This window comes from Leuresthes tenuis, unplaced genomic scaffold, assembly GCF_036924035.1.
Source record: "Leuresthes tenuis unplaced genomic scaffold, fLeuTen1.0.hap1 SCAF_8, whole genome shotgun sequence".
In the NCBI taxonomy this organism is placed as follows: Eukaryota; Metazoa; Chordata; class Actinopteri; order Atheriniformes; family Atherinopsidae; genus Leuresthes; species Leuresthes tenuis.
The window spans coordinates 11,400,724-11,421,057 of record NW_027325362.1 but is presented as its reverse complement, the minus strand read 5'-3'; the positions used below and the strand labels follow the sequence as shown (position 1 = coordinate 11,421,057).

General features: G+C 41.9%; 1 protein-coding gene across 3 annotated transcripts in view; it reads left to right on the top strand.

The window, feature by feature from the left end:
• The window catches only part of LOC140312940 (C-terminal-binding protein 2-like), a 62,942-nt gene that overhangs the window by 13,956 nt on the left and 28,652 nt on the right, over nucleotides 1–20,334 (top strand). Inside the window, exon 2 of one of the 3 annotated variants that reach the window (XM_072390834.1) lies at nucleotides 4,894–5,062. In XM_072390834.1, the coding sequence (XP_072246935.1) occupies nucleotides 5,005–5,062 (58 nt within the window). In that variant the 5' untranslated portion in view covers nucleotides 4,894–5,004. Of the gene's footprint in view, nucleotides 1–4,893; nucleotides 5,063–14,069; nucleotides 16,390–20,334 lie in introns of those variants that run through there. The other 2 variants (XM_072390833.1, XM_072390832.1) reach the window with 2 other exon arrangements.

Genomic DNA, 20,334 nt, shown 5'->3' with positions numbered 1-20,334 from the left:
AATGGGGAATGAGATGAACGCTGTTTGCCATAAGCTGACAGGACATGCAAAATCAGGTAAACGGAGGAGGCCCAGATGGATGGAGAGACTTAAGGGATTGAAATTGTGATGGAGAGGTATAAAAACGTGTAATTGTCAGTGGCTGGTGTATTTAGTCAGGGTGAAAGAAAGAGGCTGACAGGGAGGAGGAAGGTGTAAATCAGCGGTCTGAGTGACAGCTTTACGTGCCCCTCAGAGCCCCAACTATTGGATTAATGAGAGAAGAGAAACCTTAACCACCCTCCCCTCTCTGCTTCATCTTTTTCTGCTACCTTGCACCTTTAGGGATATAAATCATAGACACCTAAGTAGTCAGTTAAGGCAGTTTTTACACCACTCTTCCTCTAAATGTTAACTGTCCATTAAGGTGCTACATTATTGAAGTTGAAACAGTGTCCAGAAATGGCATCTCTGTTAGTCCTGCTGTCTAAACCACATCCATTCTACTACAAATGGGATGGAATTGCATAAGCGTATTTCCCAAAAGTCGTTGACTTCCTTTAGAAGAGTATCTGGCTGGTACATGTGCAGATGAGGCTGCTTGAAAAAGACATTAAAACAGAAAGAGATTGAAAAGAAGACATTTTCTTATATTGCCCGAGGACAGATGTGATCTGTTTTCTTTATAAGGTGAAATGGCTTTTTTAAAAAACGTACTCAAAGGTCATTGGGTTATCTTTGAGCTCAGATGAATGTTTGACTATAAACTCACAGCTGAGTCGGTTTGGGTTTATTCTTTTTTTCTTTTTTGTTTTTCAAGATAAGAAGAACAGCTTCACTTAAATCTCTGTCTCTTCATCTGCAACCGTAACCACATATATCTTTTAATCTGGGGAAAGGGTTTCCCTCAGAGAAGGCCTCAGTCAGAAAGACACCCCCCTCCTGCTGTGTTTTCAGGGCTGTAACTAAACCTCAATACGATCTCCTTTTTTGTGCTTTTCCTCTCAGAAGCAGTATAAAAATAGATGTTTTTTGTTGTAAAAGATTTGTTTTTAATGTAAGAAGGGTTCTTACTATCGCTGCCGCTTGTGAAATTTCTTTCAGATTGGGAAGCACTTTATAAATTGTAACCTCATGGAGTGATGCAACAGCTGCAACAATGCGGTGCAACTCCCTGCAAGGCACTTACTCTGCACTGACACTCCAAACCCAAGCTTGTTCAGCTTGATTGTTTTCTACCAAGAGCGACTAGAAGCTTCCAAAGGAAAAGTGTGTTAAGGTTTAACGATCGTTTCCGACACACTCGTGCCAAATTTGGCTCATCCAAGAAGTAACGAACCCCGTTGGCACTTTGTATGTGGTGCCAGAACAGCAGAGTAATGGAAAGGAGCATACGGTGTGTGTATAGGTGCTAGTATTCAGGGTTCCAGACAAACGTTTTGCATTGTTTGCACCTAGATTTCTTTTCACAGCATCATTCACTGATTTCCTGATCTTTCTATACACAAAGATAAGTCATTTTCAGGCAAAACAGATAAATGAACTAAAGTCTACAAGTAAAAAAAAAAAAAAAAAAAGAATGTTAAGTGGAACTAATTCAATGAATTCCATGAAGAAATGAGCCGGCCTTTTCAGTTTGTCCTGTGACATCTGCATTGGCCGAGGATACTTGAATTTAGTAAGAGGCATCTTTCCTTTGGCTATACTATAAGCAGTGTTGAATTTCATTATCATCTCTGACTCCTCCCTGCTTTGGTTTGCAGCTGGCTGACGCTGATTTGCTGCAGGGAAGGACAGTTGTTACGGCAGTGTTTCATTGAGACTTGTTTTCTCAGTGTTTCGGTGTTGATGCTATGACAGCAAAAGCCTTCTTCTCAACAGATGCAGCTCACCACATTAGTCATTTTTATGATGTCATTAAAGCAGTGTCATAAATAGAACACACACAGCTGTTTTCCATGTATTGTTGAAAAAAAAGAAATAGCCTTTCCCAGCCATCTTTTTTTTAAAATCCTTTGCCAAAGGGGAGAAAAAAGGAGAAAAATGAACACAAAAGTACAGTGAGTGTTGCATCACTCTTCAGATCAGCCAACTGTTCTTGTTGTCACGATCTAACTTGGTATCATTCACAGACTTGTCATGGAACCTGTGAATATGACTAACCAGCCACAACTAACGGAGTGAGTCCTCCCCATACTGAGCCAGACAGTCCCAGGAGTTGTGTATTTCCGCCGTTTGTGTGTGTGTGTGTGTCAGAGAGAGAGAGAGAGAGAGAGAGACTTTCTCCATTCCTTCTCTTCCTCTCCTCTAACTCTGTGCACATATTTTCTCTCAGGTCAATCCCCTTATTGTTAAGTTACATAACGGCACTTAGTCAAGCAACAATTGAGCAGCAACGGTGCTAAAGGCCGCAGGATAACTGTACTTCCTCTCTGGCACTGCTCTGACTGAGAGCTCTGCTTAAAGTTGTTGTTGACTTTTCAACCCACTTAGAGGAGTTGACTTTCTATTTCTCCTCTGGAATTGGAGAGCATCTTGTTCTTAGATGAGTCAAATCTCTGGAATTAATTTATGGAAATGAAGTCAAGTATGTCCACCACTGCTGAGCAGGCCATTCTTCACAGCCTGTGTGGTTTTCCCTCCTGTCATTTGAGACACTAGGACAGAACTCTCATGTTTGAAAGGCTTTTTAAGGGTTTATGATGGTTGACGTTTCAGGGACGTATGTCCTCAGTTTCACAATATAAAAATGGTCAATCTTAAACAGTGTAGGGGGTTAATGCTCGTGGTTCTATTGGGGGTTGTGGTCTGCAAAGTGGGGCCTCCGTGAATTTGGCACATCTTGCAGAGGCTGGATCGAATTGGCTTCTGGGGAGTCTGGATTCCTGCTTAAATGTTTCGGTGGGTGGTACGTGTCAAAGTAACATTTATGGTTGTCAAGATTAAAGATTCCTGTGTATAACATTGCACTGAAACTAAATGAAACACTATCTCTCCATCTGTCTCCTCGCAATCTCAATATTTTCCACTATTCTTTATATATATATATACATACAATTAATTTAACTTTAGAATAAAGTTTTTATAGCCACAGATTCCGCTTAATGCTCTCATCTTACTTGCAGTTTCTTCAAAAAGTGATGACTTAAAAGAGCTTGTATGGTGTACCCACTCTCATACTGCATTGCCACCACATCTTATTGTAAATAATTTGCTACATCATTCGAGCAGTCTTTGTTTCTCTGTTCGGGTAGGGTAGGAAGCCATTAGAGTTTAGCTATGCGGCCATATTCACTTGTGACCTCTAGAGTTGCAGCTCATGCAGCAGAGAGTCAGAGATGCCCATTCATATCTCCTCCAGTCTATTCATAGACAAGCTGCCTCGGAGTGACTGTTTCCTGCTTTCCCTCTTGCTCAATCACTTCTCCTCTGACTCCCACATGCGGGTCTTTGGCTCTTTGGCACGAAGGCATACCTTGTGGAGGAGGGAAGCTGAGGCACAGCTTGACTGGCGTTGCAGGCTGAAATGTGTTTGGGTTTAGCACCTACACTGGTGTTTCTTTTCAAAAGTCACTTTAGCTGCAGTGCATCACCTCACCCTCTTGCCTCTCGAGCTGGACATGTAAAAATAAAACATCAATTCATCATTCAGCCTCATTGTTTCACCTGCCATGCACCCCACTAAAACATAACAGCTGTGATTTAGAGCACAAATATCAATCAAAAGTATCATCATATAAATAGTCAAGTGAGAGCCTTTGTGAAAGTGCAGCACTTTTAGGATTGTGCCCAAGGACAAATATGGAACGAAAGTGCTGACAGACCTACAGTAGAGTTAAAACGTAGGAGGATGGTGTCACACTGTACTCATCCTGTTAGATGATGTTTTTCTAGTACTTTCCTCTCCCTCCCACCAGGCCCCTTTTATGTCTTTATTCTGCTGATACAACCTCCTCCTGTCTGCTGACTAACTGACCCACATTCCTCTGTGTAACTCATTGCCCTTTGCTCGTGTGTGTGTGTGTGTGTGTGTAAGCCCACATTTCTGCTTGCTGTTTTTTTTTTTCTTCTCAATTTTGTGTGTGTGTGCAAGTGCATTCTTGAGCCAACCTCTGTCCGTCTTTGCCTGCTTTCCCCTCCTCCTCCCAAAAAAATAGAAATAAATAAATAAAGATGCAGCTTTCCCTCAGGCTTCACTAGGAGCCAGTTCTTCAGAGTGGCACCAGCAATGAGCATCGTGATTTGTTAAATTCCTCCTTTACGCTGTCTGTTTTTGTCAGCTTGAGCTCTGTTCTACTTCACTCGAGGAGCTCTGGTTGCCGAAGTGACATTTCTTAATCTAATTTCAACAAATAGTGCTCTCCGGGGTGAGGCTCCCTCTAGTGGAGAGTCTCTGAAAAGTAAATCAGATTTCTTCTTTTCTTTTTAAAATGCAGTTTAGTGATACTGCCAAGCCTAGGAGATGGAAGCAACTGCGCAAAACTGCTTAGCTTCCAATTCTCGTAATGTACTTCCAGGAAGCCTGGAAATCATTACTAATAAGTGACCCAAATAAAAAGATTTTGCTAAAATTTACTCAACTCTGTAACCACTGACTCTGCATTTTCATTCACTTTTGCTTTGCATGCACATTCCTGTGTCTTTAATTCTGCACAGCATACATTTTTCATGTAGAGTAAGTGATGTTTTGCTTTGCATAATTCAAAATTATGTGTCGCTGTAAGTCGCTGTGAGTACAGTGTATTTTGATTGTGGCCTCCTGAGGGCACAGCAGATGTAAATTACTTCTAGGATAAAACTGCTACAGAACATCAAATGTTAGCACTTTTGCTACAGATTGCAGCGTGTTTGTTCCCTCCCAAAAGAGTAAAAGAAAATTGATATAAAGGAAACCTTTGTTTTCTTGAATTTCAGGTGTAGACCGTCAACAAACTGACTTCTTGAGGAATTGAGCCTGAAACGAGCAGAGACGGGGGGGGGGACTCAAAAATCAAGAGAGGAGGACACATTTGGAGCTGTGACAGCATGGCCCTGGTGGACAAACATAAAGTGAAACGACAGCGACTGGACAAGATCTGTGAGGGTGAGTGGCAAAAAACGCTTATCTCTCTGTGTGTGCACACGTAATGTTGAGTCCATTTTTCTCCACTGCTGAGCCTTTAGACCAGCTGAGGCCTCAAACTTAATCTTTGAAGGATGTCTTGCAGAGGGTAAGAGTGTGTGTGTGTGTGCGTCTGTATCTGTGAGGGGTACAGGAGGCCTGGCTGATGGCCGAATGAGACTAAGTTCGATGTTTCCAGATTGCTCAAGAGATGAAGACGGGAGTTTGTAATAAAGTGAAGCACTCCTCTGAGCCCTTGGATTGATTATAGAGGGTTGTGGGATTGATTTGTGTGCGTTTGTGCATGAACATATCTGTGTGTTTAAGATGGAGAGGAGCACAAAGCAAGACACGGTCCCTTCATTTTACCTCACTTGTTAATTTACTTAACCATTGACAGGAGCCACTGAACGTCTGAGTGTATTTTTTAGTGTCTGTATGTGTCCAAACTCGCATGCTGTCCTCTTTTCGTGATTTCCTTTCGCAATCTGGGTTCATTTAGTGTGGCTCAAACATCTATTACACACTCTCATTTACGGTTTCTCATCTTAATCTCAACCCTCGACTGTTCAATACACAACCATATTATTTATTTCGGACCAAAATGGTTAGTTTCATTAATTTTATCTGTTGGCAAACGTGAGGATTTGATGCTATTTGAAGAATTGATTCATATTGGCTTTCACCTGCATCGTGCCTCGACTCTTCGGTAAGCCACTGCAGACCTTGAGGTTTCATTTCTAGGATTTTTCACTCCAAGAGGTTCCCCCACCATGTCCAAAACACACATGAAGACATTGTTTATTTTACACTTTGACTGTAGAGAAACCATGCTTAATTTGCAAGACTCTTTTTGTGCATCAAGCAAATCTTAAGATTTGTAATAACTATCTTGATAAGGGTTACATGCGTTGGTTTAAATAATGAACCGTGAATAGCGTATCCCATTAAAGCTTATGATGTAAATCTTTCAAAGTTGTTTTCTGAAATTGTTGGTATTTATTTATTTATTTATTATCTTGAGTCACAAATCAGCTTCATTTGCAGTTACTTATTCAGAGCCCAATTATATCATACTTGATTTGTAAATCGATGACAATATTTTCTGATTTACAAAGTGCTTTAACAGAGAACCTCTTTGTAAGAGCTCAGACTTTTGAACATTATACTATAGTCAGATTTCTGCTTGAACATACTGGCCAATTACCATTTTTTGTCTGTACACGATACCCAATTTGCATCTCCAACGATGAAGCTAAAAAAAAAAGAAACTTAACAGTAAGTAATCACGGATATTATGTGGACTTGCACCTATATTGTGTTCTCCATTGTTAATGGTATGAACGTGCCCAGATGTTTTTCATACATCATCTTTTTGACTGCTTTTTTCGCAGCTGGTCAGTCATGCGATTCCCTTCCATAAAACTGATTAAAGCAAGGTTATGTTGTATTAAAATTTGTACTGATTTTCAATTTCACAATTTTGGTAGATGATTTTGACTTGAGAGAAACCGAGAGGTTTTTTTGTTGCTGGAAAGATTCACACGCTTTACATTGACATGCCATCGAATCGAATAAACAGTGATCCCCTTTGTTCATTTCTGAGGAAAATCCAGCAGAGAATCAGGAGCACAATTTTATAGATTCCTAAATGCAGCAATGATGCTGCTGTTTCCACCCTCAGAATGAGAGCCACATGTGGCATCTCAAAACTTTCCAAACCACCAACCCCTTCTCCAATTGGAAACACATTTCCACCAATATTTTAGGCTTTTCATTATTTTCATTTTCTTTTCACACAGGAGGAATAAAAAAAATCAAACAACAATTATTTTCTGAGCTGCATCTGACATCTCCTGCAACGTCCCCATATCTTATCAACGATGAAGTCACTCTGCTAGAGATGAAGGGGGATCTTAGTCACCATGGCTGCTCTTAAAAAGTGTGTAGAGGAGGCTGATTCCCATCGGGGAAGTTGAAAGATCAGCGGGTACTGAATCACGCCATTTTCACGGTAGTATTAAATCTACTCAACCATATAAAAAAGGGTATTTTAAAACCAGAGACATGGGGTGTTCTGCATCGTAATGTTAAAGCCACCCACCACTGTCTATAAACAGAGTGTTAGGACAGAGGCGTGAAATGGAAATCATAGTTCATATCACGTGTATTGACGAAAATAAGAACATGATGGAGCGATTGTGATGCCGTCACGGGATGCACTTGCAGAGACAGCGAGAGCAGCCTCCCTAATCTCCATTTATCTTGTGAGGATAACTGTGTCAATCTAATACTTGTTTCACAGCAGAGTGCATTGATTACATCTTTACTCATTGTGAGGAGTGGCTAACTGAGCCGTGCCTGTGGCCCAAATCGCATTCAAAATGGCTGATGGAGTGTGGCTGTTTACCACCATGAAAAGTAGTCATGGTGCTGGAATGTAGATTTTACTGGAACAGTGGATGATTTATCATTTATCTGTAATTCACTTTGGTCTCATGCAGCCAAGTCCAAAAGGCTTACTCAGATTACAATCATATGAAATAGAGTCAAGCATCAAATGCTCACATTTGGAAAGCTGCAAGCTGAGTGTTTGACTTGGAAAAATACTTTTGTCAGTGACAATTAATAATTCAATTGGGGGTTTACCAAGGAAACAATGAAACTGGGATCAGTTTAGTGAGCAGACGACAGCCAGACAACAGCTGTTTGTTTGATATCCGTATTGCTGCACGTAACTGCACCTCTGCTGTTATAGCCAAAAAGTGATTCAGTTCATAAAAAATATGAGCTATATAATATATTGGCAACTGTTATGCTATTTTTTAAGGAAAAAAAAAAAACCAGAACATTTCCAGGAAGTTTTCTTTTGGTAGAAAAAAATTGATGAAATATCAGCAGATTGGAGTGGCTATATTATGGGGAAATCTTGTGGGTATATTTGTGCTTAAGAGATCATATTTGAGTGCCAGAAATCACTATCAACTCAAAAAACACAACCCTAGCACCCCTTTCTTCTTTTTTTGGCCACCCTGTATCTGAAAATGTGACTGTCCATCACATTTGCAGGGTAAAGTTATGAGGTCATACAGCCTCCATCCTCTGTATCTCCGCCTTTGCTTCGACTCCTTGTGATGCTGCATTATCTGGAGTGGGAAGTTGAAGCTCTTTTTCTCTTGCTTTTTCATTTACTCTTCATTAAATTTTATAATTAGTTATATAGGTCACTGAAGTGAATAAATGAACGAGCTAATAATACTCTACCTAAAGGATATTAAGCACTACACATCTCAAAAGAGGCTGACCCTGCAAGAGAGAGGGGCAGGGTGGAGTCGAGAGGGTCACTCCACCTCCTAAAATGATCTGCATGAATAGAGGTGGAAATTAATGGAAGAAAAGGAGCTGGTGTTGTGTCTCGCTGTGTTATTTTGACCAAAACATGTCAGATATTTCATTAGGACGACAGGAAGTTTTGTCAGCTCTTAAAAAAAAAAATTCGGAATTTTTTCGCCCTTAAATAGAAATGAAAATTATAATTAGTTGCGGCTTCACAAGACAATATGAAGAAGTGGCACAACCCTGTTAAAAAACGTTCATCAGTTACCTCTTAATTATCCAAATTACTACAGTTATTTCTCTAATAAGCCTACAAAAGCAATGTTTAGTTTAGATATCAGCATCCAAAATGTATACGGTACAAATGTTCCTTCTGTTGTGGGTTTAATTTACTGCCAAGAAGAGTGTAAACGCAATAAGGGAACTGTGACAAACATCTGTTGTGAGCATCAGTTCCCATACTCTATCCTTCCCCCTTTTTCTCTAACTCTCTGTCTGCCTGTTTCTCCTTCTGTCTGCTCCATCTGTGTTCCCAGCATGCATTGGCTCGGTGTGCAGCACAAAGTCGTTGCCATAGCCGTTTAGCCAGAGCTAACTGACTCATCCAGGCAGAGATGGGATGTGAGAGGTGCTGCGATGTGAAGTAGGTCGCCGTATTAGGGACAGCTCATTCCTGAATGCTGATTTACTCGTACAAGTTGTGCATCTGTGATTGGATGCAAACACCACAAGGTGGGGTAGTGGAATTTGTCATGATGACTCAAAGTGTTTCACTTGTCCGTATTCATATTATCACATTTAACAGACCTGACAAATGCTACATGCTGAACAGTTTAACCTTGGTGGTGAATGAGGGAAAAATGCACCCAGGAGTTCTGATGTCATCCTCCTCTAAAGGGTAGTGGGGTGGGGTACATATCCTGAGCTTTGTAGTAGGACTTTATTGCATTTCTTTGCTTCTTTCCCTCTCTTTTTTTTCCCCAAGGCTCTGGTATGAAGTTATGGAAGTAGTGTCCAACTACACCCCCTGCTCTTGACACAACTCACCCTACCTTCGGGCTTGTTATATGCGCCTCCTCAAAACCATGACCCCTTTATAGGCTTTGAGGAGATGCAGGGAGGAGAACAAAGTCAGTAGGAACAGAGTGCAGATTGAAAAATGGCAAAAGTGTTATTTTTGGAAGCAAAAATCCAGCACATTCGAGTGTGTTATTATTATTATAATTTGAGTGTGACTTTTCATATTCATTTCCTTATGTCTACTGTCTGTTTGCCTTTGTTTGAGCTGGCATACAGTTTAGCAGTTGTATAAAGTTGGAAATGAGCTCCTGGAACACTGTGATTTAAAAATGAACTCCTCATCTGTGAAGTATTAAAATGACCCGTGGCTTCCTTGGATCAGAAAGCAGACTGGATGAAGGTTTGCTCGGATGTGCCCAAAGGAGATGGATTATGGGTGGAGGGAACTCTGCGTAACATAGCTGACATAGAGGAAATTTAGTAGACGACCGCATTTGCGTGTGGGTGTGTGTGCTAGAACAATGGAAAAAAAATGTGTACCACTTCAGAATATTACACCAGCACCACATACATTATAGCCATTTAGATAAGTACTATCTTCAGTGCTGCTGACATGCATTTACATGTCTATTTAGTCCATATGGAGATGCTTTTAGAGACAAATAATCCAACTGGATCACATTCACAGCAGCTATGTACATATTGTCTGTTAAATGTGCATTGCAATTCATCTGACAGAATTACTCTTTGCAGCAGTATTGGCAATGTAATCTCATTTTCACTTAGTGCCTCCTGCCACACGCTCATGCATAAGTCAGTGTGTTTAACATTCAAATCATGCCTTTTGGTACGTGATGTGTCACACTATAGGAGACAGTTGTTTTTATTTCTGTTTGGAAGCAGTTTTCCCTTTCAGTTAGTGTGTGATTCCTATTCATGTATGCACATCGGACCAAGGCCAAGGCTTTGGTGGGGGATTACACGTGTGAATAAAAAGGGACATAAATGAAGTGCCGCAGCCATTGCGGTCTCTTTCACGTCAGCAAACGAGCAGAGCGAGGTCAAAAGGATGCAGAGCAAGTGTGTGGCTCTGTGGCTGGAGTGGTGATGGGAAATTTCTAAATCAGCTCATTGCATGTTAACCCCCAGACTCCAACATCTGATAAGAGTACGCACACATAATACATGGTAAAAGCATTTACCCGCATGCTGGACCTTCGGGAGGGGAATTTTGGCCCCTTCTTTTCCGATATAGGATTCTAGCTGCTCTAGAGTCCTGGGTCTTCTTTGTTGTATTTTTCATTTCATGATAGGCCAAATGTTTTCAGTTGGTGAAAAGCTGCAGGCCGGCATTCATGCTCACACACACATAAAGTGATCCAGCTCTGGTTCTCCTGCTGGTTTAGCTTGAGTGATGGGAGGATGTAGAGTCCGGCATGTATCGTATGAGAGATAAGCTGAAGATGTGTATGTTGTGCATCATGTGAGGCTTGTCCCTTGCTGCTTAATGCAGTTTTTTTTAAACTGTGAGACAAGTGGAAATAAAGCAGTATTTTCCTGTTACTGTAACAGTTAAAACCAAAATAAAAAAAAAATTTGGGACACGAGGGAAAATAAAAACAGAATGTGGTGATTTGCAGAGCTCATACAAATATTTTTAATCTGTTTCTTTTTGGTACCAAATACTTTTTCAGCCTTTTGTTGCCCTCGTCCCAATCTTTTTGAAACATGTTGATCATGTTGAGCTAATATTTTTAATGAGTGTTAATTCATTTTTAGTGTTTTACTGTGACTATATTGGTTTTTGAAATTTGCAAATCATTGCATTCTCTTGGCATTTACAGTTTACACTGTGTACCAACATTTTTGGTATTGGGGTTGTAAACGAACCCTGAATTTCACCTTCACTTGTGTTTTCTATACGTTTCAGCAGTCGAGCCAAAGTCTTTATAAGCTTGGCTGTGGCAGTGGTATATTTGCGCTAAATACCCCAGCTAAATTCCTAAATCCTTCTGTTACAATGACTCTGGCATTGCGTGTACAGTATACAGCAAGTTGAGAAACATCAGAATTCGAATATGAAACATTGTCTCGTCTGGGACAAACACAACCAAGTGATTTACTTCTCTGTCAGGAATAGATCAGCAAACCCAGAGAACATACCTCTGTCCTCGTCTCCATGTCGAAGTTGTCTGCGTGGGGATGTGTGACCCACTCTGCTGTACTGAGAGTCTCTGGAGAACCACGCTAGATGAAGTAATGAGACGAGTAGAAGAGAATTGGGGGGGGGGGGGGGGGGGGGGCTTTTGGCCCGGATTTAGATGTGTATGCATGTGTGGATGTATCAGACAGCTGGAAACATTTTTCTCCTAACTTCAGTCTGTTATGTTTAATTGTCAGTCAAATTGTTAATCGTGCTGTTATATATTTGTAGACAGCATTTTCAGCACAAAGTTATTGAATGAATTTGGACTTTCATAAGAAATTTCCAATTTTGACAGCAGAAAGATCAGTTTGAAACCTGGGAAACACTGGGCTTTTGCATGAAAAATGACAATAAAATCCAACCTGTTTAAAAGTTGTTTTTGAGAATTACTACTCTCTACTCCAGTTTGTTTAGATATCTGTGATGGCTCAATCTTGCTGCTTGTCCCTTTCTAAATCCCTCTTTCAACTTTTGAAACTTTGAAAGTTCTCTGTTGTCTGTGTGGTTGTTTTTAAAGCAAGTGCCATCAGCTTTTTCCTTTTGTCTTGTTAAAATCTGCTGAAAACTCTGCTTCTCACTCTGATTACACAACTGTGACTAAACAAGATATCTGCGACAGGCCTTCTGCAACGTATAATGAAAATTTCCTTCATAATGCTGAGACTATTTTCCTGATCTAAAGTATCAGTGACTTTGCTTTGCTATGGTTACGTCTGTGACTAGATATGGATGAAAATGGACACTTCCTCACCTTACATATGTTTTCATGCATTAATAAACAGGGTTTCACCAGGGATCTGCTTTCAGACAGGAAATAAGGTACCATTACCATGGTTAAACAAAGCAGTAAATGTTTCTCTTTTGACATAATTTTGACGTGCACCTTGTGGCTAAGGACATTATGTGAAATAATAGCAGTTCATAATGTGGCAAAATTCAGTGAAAGGGGGAAAGCTCCTTTTCCGTTGCGCTTGTCACCACCCATGTTTCTTTTGAAGGCAAAGGTTTTAGGTGTTGTGGATTAACTGCTGCTACAAAATAACCCTCCCCCCTCCACAAACCACAGAAACACACACAATGATGCACACGCACTATACACCCCCCACCCCCCCACCCCATGTTTTAGTTTTCGCTGCAAGGAGGCAAATACAGATTACAGATCCTCTCTAAGTGAAGATCAGAGGAGATTTGTGAAAGAGGGGGAAGGTGCTCTATTTTCTAGACAGTTTGATGCATATTGTTTTAATATATGTAGAAATGTTAATTAATGGCCAAATAAAACAATATCAGATACAACTAATGGGTTTCAGATATTTATCATTTTCCTTGACAGAACAGACAGTCCTATTGACAGTGGAAGTCAAACAGGACAAGCTCCGAAGGTGCATTTTATTATTCCTTCTGCAATCTCAGTGCATTGTCATTTTCGGTGTCCTGCACTTTAAACATAGAAACTGTGTCCGACTGATCCCAAATCAAGCAGGGTTAGGCACAAACAGTAAGCACCACAGATCCATCAAGGACATTTCAGAGCAAGCTGGGCAGCAGTTGCGTGGTGGCTCTGCTGCAGGCATGGGGCCCGGGGATTAGTGTCCAATCACAGTGGATTTGATGTTTACTGACAGCACACAGGACTTAGCTAAGAGTACTGTATTTCATTTGTTTCAATGAAGCAGTGCACCTTGCTTGGCTTCCCCTCCCCGCTCTGTGAATCTAGCTGATCTGAAACCTGTTGACGACAGCACATCAGTAGCAGCTTCAGGTAGGTGTCTTCTAAGAAGAGAGCGAGGGTTTTTTGGGGTGGAATCAAAATCATTGGCATCACCAGATTCACCGGTATCTGGATCACGTGACGTCACAGAAGGAAGTGGAATTAAACAGGCTTTATTTAGATGTAATCCCTCATAGCAATCGTCAGAGCGAGTAAAATGTCCCAGAGAGGGGAGAGATAAACTGTACTGGATTAGTAAAAGCCCCTACCCATCCCAACCTATAACCCAACCTATACTCTTTTGTATTTTGTTCTACTAGCAACAGTTTTGTGACTATCTCAAGCCTGCACCCCGTTACTGGGTCTTCCACGGAATTTTGTGTTGTTTCGTGTGATGGGGATATTTTTGTGTGCGGTGTCCTTTTTCCTCTCGCACATCAAACCAGTATGACCAGAGATTAATTATTCAAGGACTGCCAGCTGAAGGGGGAGTCACCCGATAGCTCGGACTTACAATATTACAACCTCATATCAGGTGAAACGGTGCGCCTTCTCTGTTAACTTGCTCTCCCTACTCTACCTCCTCCTTATGTTTTATTCTCTTAAGCTGTGTATGAAGACTTGCTCTTTCAAACATACTTCCAGAAGCCTACTTCTTCGATTTTGTGCATTTTTTGTGTCTTTTAACTTTTTTTCAGCTTTTACCTTTTTTGCCAATGCTCGTCGCGAACAAACAGTTAGGTCTTGGACGCTCCCACAGTTGGGATACATTAGGGGGGAATGAGGGTCAGTGGGAGAAGCAGTGTGACAGTGCATACGAGCAGCAAGCAAGAGTAACAGGTCGACGTAACTCCCTGTCATACGGGGAGGGAGGAGGGTGGTACGAGGCTCCACCAGGGGTACGTCCTCCTGACCTGGATTTGAAACGTGCTTCGTGTTCCTATCAAGACACTCCCTACGGACAGGTTTACGCAGAACGTCACGACCCACGGGGGCTTAGGAAGGGCTCTGTGCCGGATCTGAACCACTACGAACGGGCACCCATGGCTCACCGAGGATCCATTTCACATCAGGATTACTATTCTCACGACCCAGCTATGACTCCACGGCCACCTGAGAGCCTTTACCGGCCAGAGCACCAGCCTCCGCCACCTCATCCTCATCCACTCAGCAGGTCAGGCTCACATTTTGGAATGGCACCTGGTACTCGAGCTGTGTGGGATCAAGGTCAGTCAGGGAGAGGGCCACCTCAAGCACCTACATCACCTCTACCTCCTCCTCCCCCTCCTCCAGCCGCCCATGAGTTGAATCGAATTTATAGGGAACCTGGTGCTGTAACTGCTGCCAAGATGATACAAGATGGCCAACAGCGCTTACCCTCCCGGGAGCCATCTCCTGCTCACTATGGTTTTGAGCATGCATCCCCTCGGTATGCCAGTGAGCCTCCACCTCTGTCTGGCCAGTCAGTCTATTCCGATGTTGATGGTCGCCCACTGGATCCACAGCAGCAGGCTGCTACCTGTCTGGTGGTAGATCCTGCTAGTCAAGGTATGGTTATGAGGCAAGAGGCAGCTTCACCTTATACTGTCCAACAGCAACAACAATTACAACAGCAGCAAATCCATCAACATCAACTTCAACAGCAACAATTGCAACAGCAGCAACTCCAGCAGCAACAATTACAACAGCAGCAGTTACAGCAACAGCAACTCCAACAGCAGCAATTACAGCAACATCAACTTCAGCAACAACAGATACAACAACAGCAGCTTCAGCAGCAGCAGTTACAGCAGCAACATATTCAACAGCAACAGCTTCACCAAGAACAGGTGCAGCAGCATCTGCAGCAGCATCTGCAACAGCAACAGCCGCTTCCACCTCCACCTGCCATGCCAGTATCTGACCCAAACCTTGCTATGCCAGCTCCTCTTCCTGCTCCACCTGCTCCCCTGCAAACTGTAACAGCTCTTCCATCTTCACCTGCCCCTGTGCAGTCTGCCTTAGTTCCGGCCCCTCCTCCCCCTGCCACTCCACTTCCTGCTCCTCCCCCAGCTGCCCCGCTGTCACCTTTGCCTGTGGACCCCAAGAAGACAGTTGATCCAGAATTCCTTTCTTTACTGCGAAATGAGGGTCTCTCAGAGAGTACCATCTCCTCACTCATTCAGCAAGGGTTTGACTCCACAAGCATGCTAGCTGTTATGGAGGAGAATGATGTCCGCACAGTCGCCCCCAACCTTGGCCAGGCTCGTGTACTCTCTCGCTTTGTCCACAACTACAAAAAGCCAGTTGAGGCTACTCCAGCACCCTCACGACCTCAGACACCCATGCGAGGACGCTCTAATAGCTTTAGTCATCGCTCAGATGTTTATCAGCAGCAGCAGCACCACCATTTACAACACCCTCCACAGGCTTTAGCCATGGATCCCCAGCTAATGTCCTCACAGACTCCTGGGGCTATGCAAACAATTTCCCCAAGAATGGGAGAAGTAATAGGTAGGAGGCCCAGCAGTGCCCCCTCTCAACACCTCCTTGAAGCCTCCGCAGGCTACCCAGGCCAACAACCTCGTTCCCCGGGGCCATATGCTGGAACCATTATGCCTGTTCAATCAAGACCGATGTCGGCCTACTCCTCCGGGATGCATATGCAGGGTATGCAAATAATGCCACAGCAGATCACTGGATCAATGCCTGCTATACCGGGATCTATTCATCCCATCCCAGGTATGCCACAGCAAATGCCCATATCTCTGCCAGCTTTACAGCAGCCACCACAACAGGTGCCGAAAGCATACTCTACCAATTACACAGTACCCATGGAGCTGATGAAGAGGGACAGGAATTTAGTGCCGTTATCACCCATGCACAGCCCTCACCCTAGTCCTCAGCTGATACGCAAGGGTGGGGGACCATCAGACAGTGCCCTTGTCCCTGTGGGAGCACCTGTTCAAGGCCAAGGTGTCCTGGTTGCCAACCAGAAGCTAAGTCGACGCACAGGTCCGCCAGTCATCGTTTCCACAATGGCATCTCCAGACTCAAGTAAATACTTCTTATTCTCCTTTTCATGGCTTTCTTTGTTTGATTTTTAATAGGTTTGGTTTTGCTTTATTTAGCTATTTCACTGGTTTAAAATACAAAATAACCTATTTGTGCATGAGCTTTTGCATTTTTCATCTTATTGCGCAGTATCTCCGGTGTTGCTGCATTGTTAATCTTTCCTAGGAGCAAGTCAGTACGCTGACAAAAACTAATGAGTATTAGGTCACAGCCGTTTGTTTAAATCTATTTTCATTCACCAACTTGAATCATTTCTAAGTGAATACATTTCTGTCCACCAAGTATTCTTGCATGTTGCTTTCAGAACATGTGCGTGTGAAATGTATTTAGCTAAGCATGGTTACTGGTATATGATGCATGACACTTGACCTTAAAATCCAAACACAATCAAAATGTTAATACAGGATTTTTTGTATCCTTTAATCTTTCTAGTCAGTTGTCCTCTGTTGACGCTGACTTCATCAGCATTAGAGAGGATGTGCCTTTTCCTCTTCTCTAGGCAAGTGGAGAGCTTAATGTTGCTGCTTGTATCTTCTCCAATATCATTTGTCAGGATTAAAACAAGTTAATCATAACTTTTGCTTTAAACACAGTCCTTCCCATGCCTTACTTTTTTTCATATTTGTCATGATCCTAAAATGTTCTCTCATCAGTTTATCTCTGTGAGAGCCAGATTTATCTGATTTTTTTTCCCCTTTCCGTGAAGCCTTTATTATTTCAGTGATGTTATACTTCCCTCAATTCAGAAAGAGAAACTGAATGATAAGCACCACATTAAAATACAACACAGTGGCCTAAATAGGGTGCAGTGTAGAGGATTTTAACAAACAGCTGTCCGCATCCTTTCTGCTACATTTTAAATATCAACAACTGTGCTCCACGTTCATGTTACAGGCTTTCAGTTGCATTCATGTATGTTCACATTAAGACTTCAGTAACTGTAAAAGTCAGATAATGTGTGCAGATGTGTTAACTGTGTGGGAACAGGGGGTATACATCTGTTGCAACAGTCATCTGTGTACAGTATGTGAGATTGTATTTGCTTCCCCTCCCTAGGATTCAGGAAGGTTGTGTAATGGTGATTGCAACATTAGCTGTCTGTAGCCCTTCAGCTGTGGTGTCATTGTAACTGCACTTGTTCTTGATAAATTCATTCCTGCTCAGTCCCCCAAGCCCCTGTTGTACTAAACTCAAATGTCTTATTTCATAATGATAATAAGAATGCCTCAGAGTACCATCAAAAAGCTTTATTGCCACTCGGACCACACAACCTTACCTCAGTCCTCCTGCAGTCAAGGTGTGCCACCACCCTGCACAATAACAACTATATTTCTTCTTTTTGACCATATTCCTCTTGTCTTGATTTTCTTTGAGCTGTGTAAATTAAGTGGAGAAAAGAAATTGGATAAAATCAAATGCATTCAATTAGTGCATCCCTTTTGGGTAGTATCTCAGATTCTTTTGGATTCACTACTCAATTCAAAAGCTGCTACCCAAAATATGTTCTTTTCAGTCCCACATCCTGATAAAAGTGGATTTCCGACATTTTTTGTTGATGTTGCCATTAACATCAGCACACTGGAAGCTCACTGGAAGCGTCACCAGACAGAAAAAATCGAATTAACTTCCCCGATGGCTGATGTGTGATTGTGTCATTTTGTCAGTGTAGGTTGCAATGAGAAAAGAGAGGGAGGCTTAATCCTTCAGATCCTCTGATTTCATGGCTACGCAAATCCATAGATACTCTCATTCTGCTCAGTCCAGACTCAACCGCTGTAATATAGATAGCCAACAGGTTTAAACAGACTTGTAATGTCCATGGCAGGTTGGGAACAAAATGATTTTACTTAGGCTATCATCTCTGAGACCCTCAGGCCCCATTGCTATCCCCATTGCTTGGCAATGTCAAAACACACTGTTGTTCTTGGCACACATGGACTCACTCTTTGGAAACATATTTCTTCAATTCTGCCACATCACATTGTTAGCACACACTCAGTCAGCACATTTGCATGTGGCTGACATTTGTTGCTTTAGTAATTTCATCTCTTAATGGACATGTCGGCAAAGCTGTTCTGAGAGCATATTCCTAAATTGTATGTTGCTAGGCAACGTGAGTTTTGGTGGTAATCGTAGGCAGATTTGCTTCTGGTTAAAGCATCTGTCCATTAACAGAAAACACTAGATGTACTCCTTACTTTTGTCTTTTGTTTATACGCTCACAAGTATGGCTTCATTATATTCATTCACATCATATGCAATATACAAATTTTGGACTTTGCTGTCTATTTTGATGTGATTTGTTCTCAGTTGAATAAGCTGCAACAGTAACATGTTTTGCATTTGTTAAATCTTATCACAATAGCTGGTGGTGCCTCCTGATGTTCAGATAATCTCATATAATTCATCAGGGACAGCATTTCCCTTTTAAATTAATAAGCCATGTGCAAACACAAATTGCCTGCCCCCACCCACCTTAGTATATGATGCTCAGAGTAGTACCCCTGAGCAGGACTAACTAAGACCACCCCTCCCCTCTCCACCATAATATGACAATGTGGGACAAGGCAGCGTAATACTGGGGGGAAAAAAAAGCAATGCATATATCATGTGGAAATAATAAGTCACTTGAGAATAATTGCGGAGATTTCTGTACGGGAGTGTTGCTTAATTCACAGTTAAAAAATAAATGATAGTGTTTTAGTGAATGATAGTGAGTTTTACTCTGAAGACTTTTTTTATTCTGTCTATTTAAGGCTCTAGATTTGGTTTCAGCAAACACTTAACAGGAAGGCTCTGTCTCTTTCATTAAAAACACTGCCTTTATTGCTCCTTTCCTTTGGTTTGAGGCTCTTTTGTGGTTCACAGCAGGGATGCAGAGCTTTTTTTAGTGTCCTGTTTTAGTAGGGAGGAAGTTGTAGAGGGCTGCAGGGACGCACCTCTTCATGTCTCTGGGTCTGGTCTCTTATGCTACATAGACAACTGGAAAACAGCAGTTCATTACCGTTGTGTTTGTTTGTCAAGTCTGTCTCCTCTTTAGTATTTTTTGTTTAACTTTTCTACGAAATTTTATATAGAAAATAGTTTGAATTGTATGTATGTATCGTGCCTATCTTGACATCTAATATCCAGTGATGTTACAGGTGCACATATACACACGAGCTGACATTCATTCAAATGACATTCTTAGTTGAGGGGGCTGAGCGTGGGGCTGAGCGACTCCTCTCATGGGATTTAAGGTCAGCCCTGCTCCACGTGACACAGTAGCCACAGTTTTATTCCTTTCTTTGGCCTAGCGTGATGGCATGGTAAGGTTATGGGATATTAGTTCTGGAGATAGCAGATTATACATATGCAGGGTCCAGGTTAAAGCCACAGGCAGTTGTTGGTCTGAGTGAGGGATTAAGGAAGGAGGAAATGGAGTGACAGATTGCTGGCTGTGTGGTGGGGAGGGGAAAAAGGGTGGTGACAGCTGTCAGTCAACTTTAGAGTCTCCATGGAGACGAGGTCAGCTGGCAGGTCTCACATTTACATAGAGGGTCAAACACCAACCCTAATCTGGATCGACAGTTAAAGGTTGTATTGCTGGTCACTGTACTTTTCACATCATGATTTCTCTTTTTTTTAGCCTAGTGCCATGACCTTGAGTGATGATTCAGTGGATCAAAGAGATTTCAGTGCATAAAGACAATTTATTGTGTTCCTCTGAATATCTGCCCTCTCCTATTTCATTTTTAGGAGTTCATTTCTGCCAGTTGCGAGAACCATACACAATGACAGCTTTTAATGATTGATTTTAAAAAAGGGGGGGATCTCTGCAATATTATCTTTCTTTTGGGATAAATAAAACATTTCTTCATTTAAATTCAATTTAATTAATTTAATTCATTATCCAACTCCTAACTGCAATTAAAATAACGTAGAACA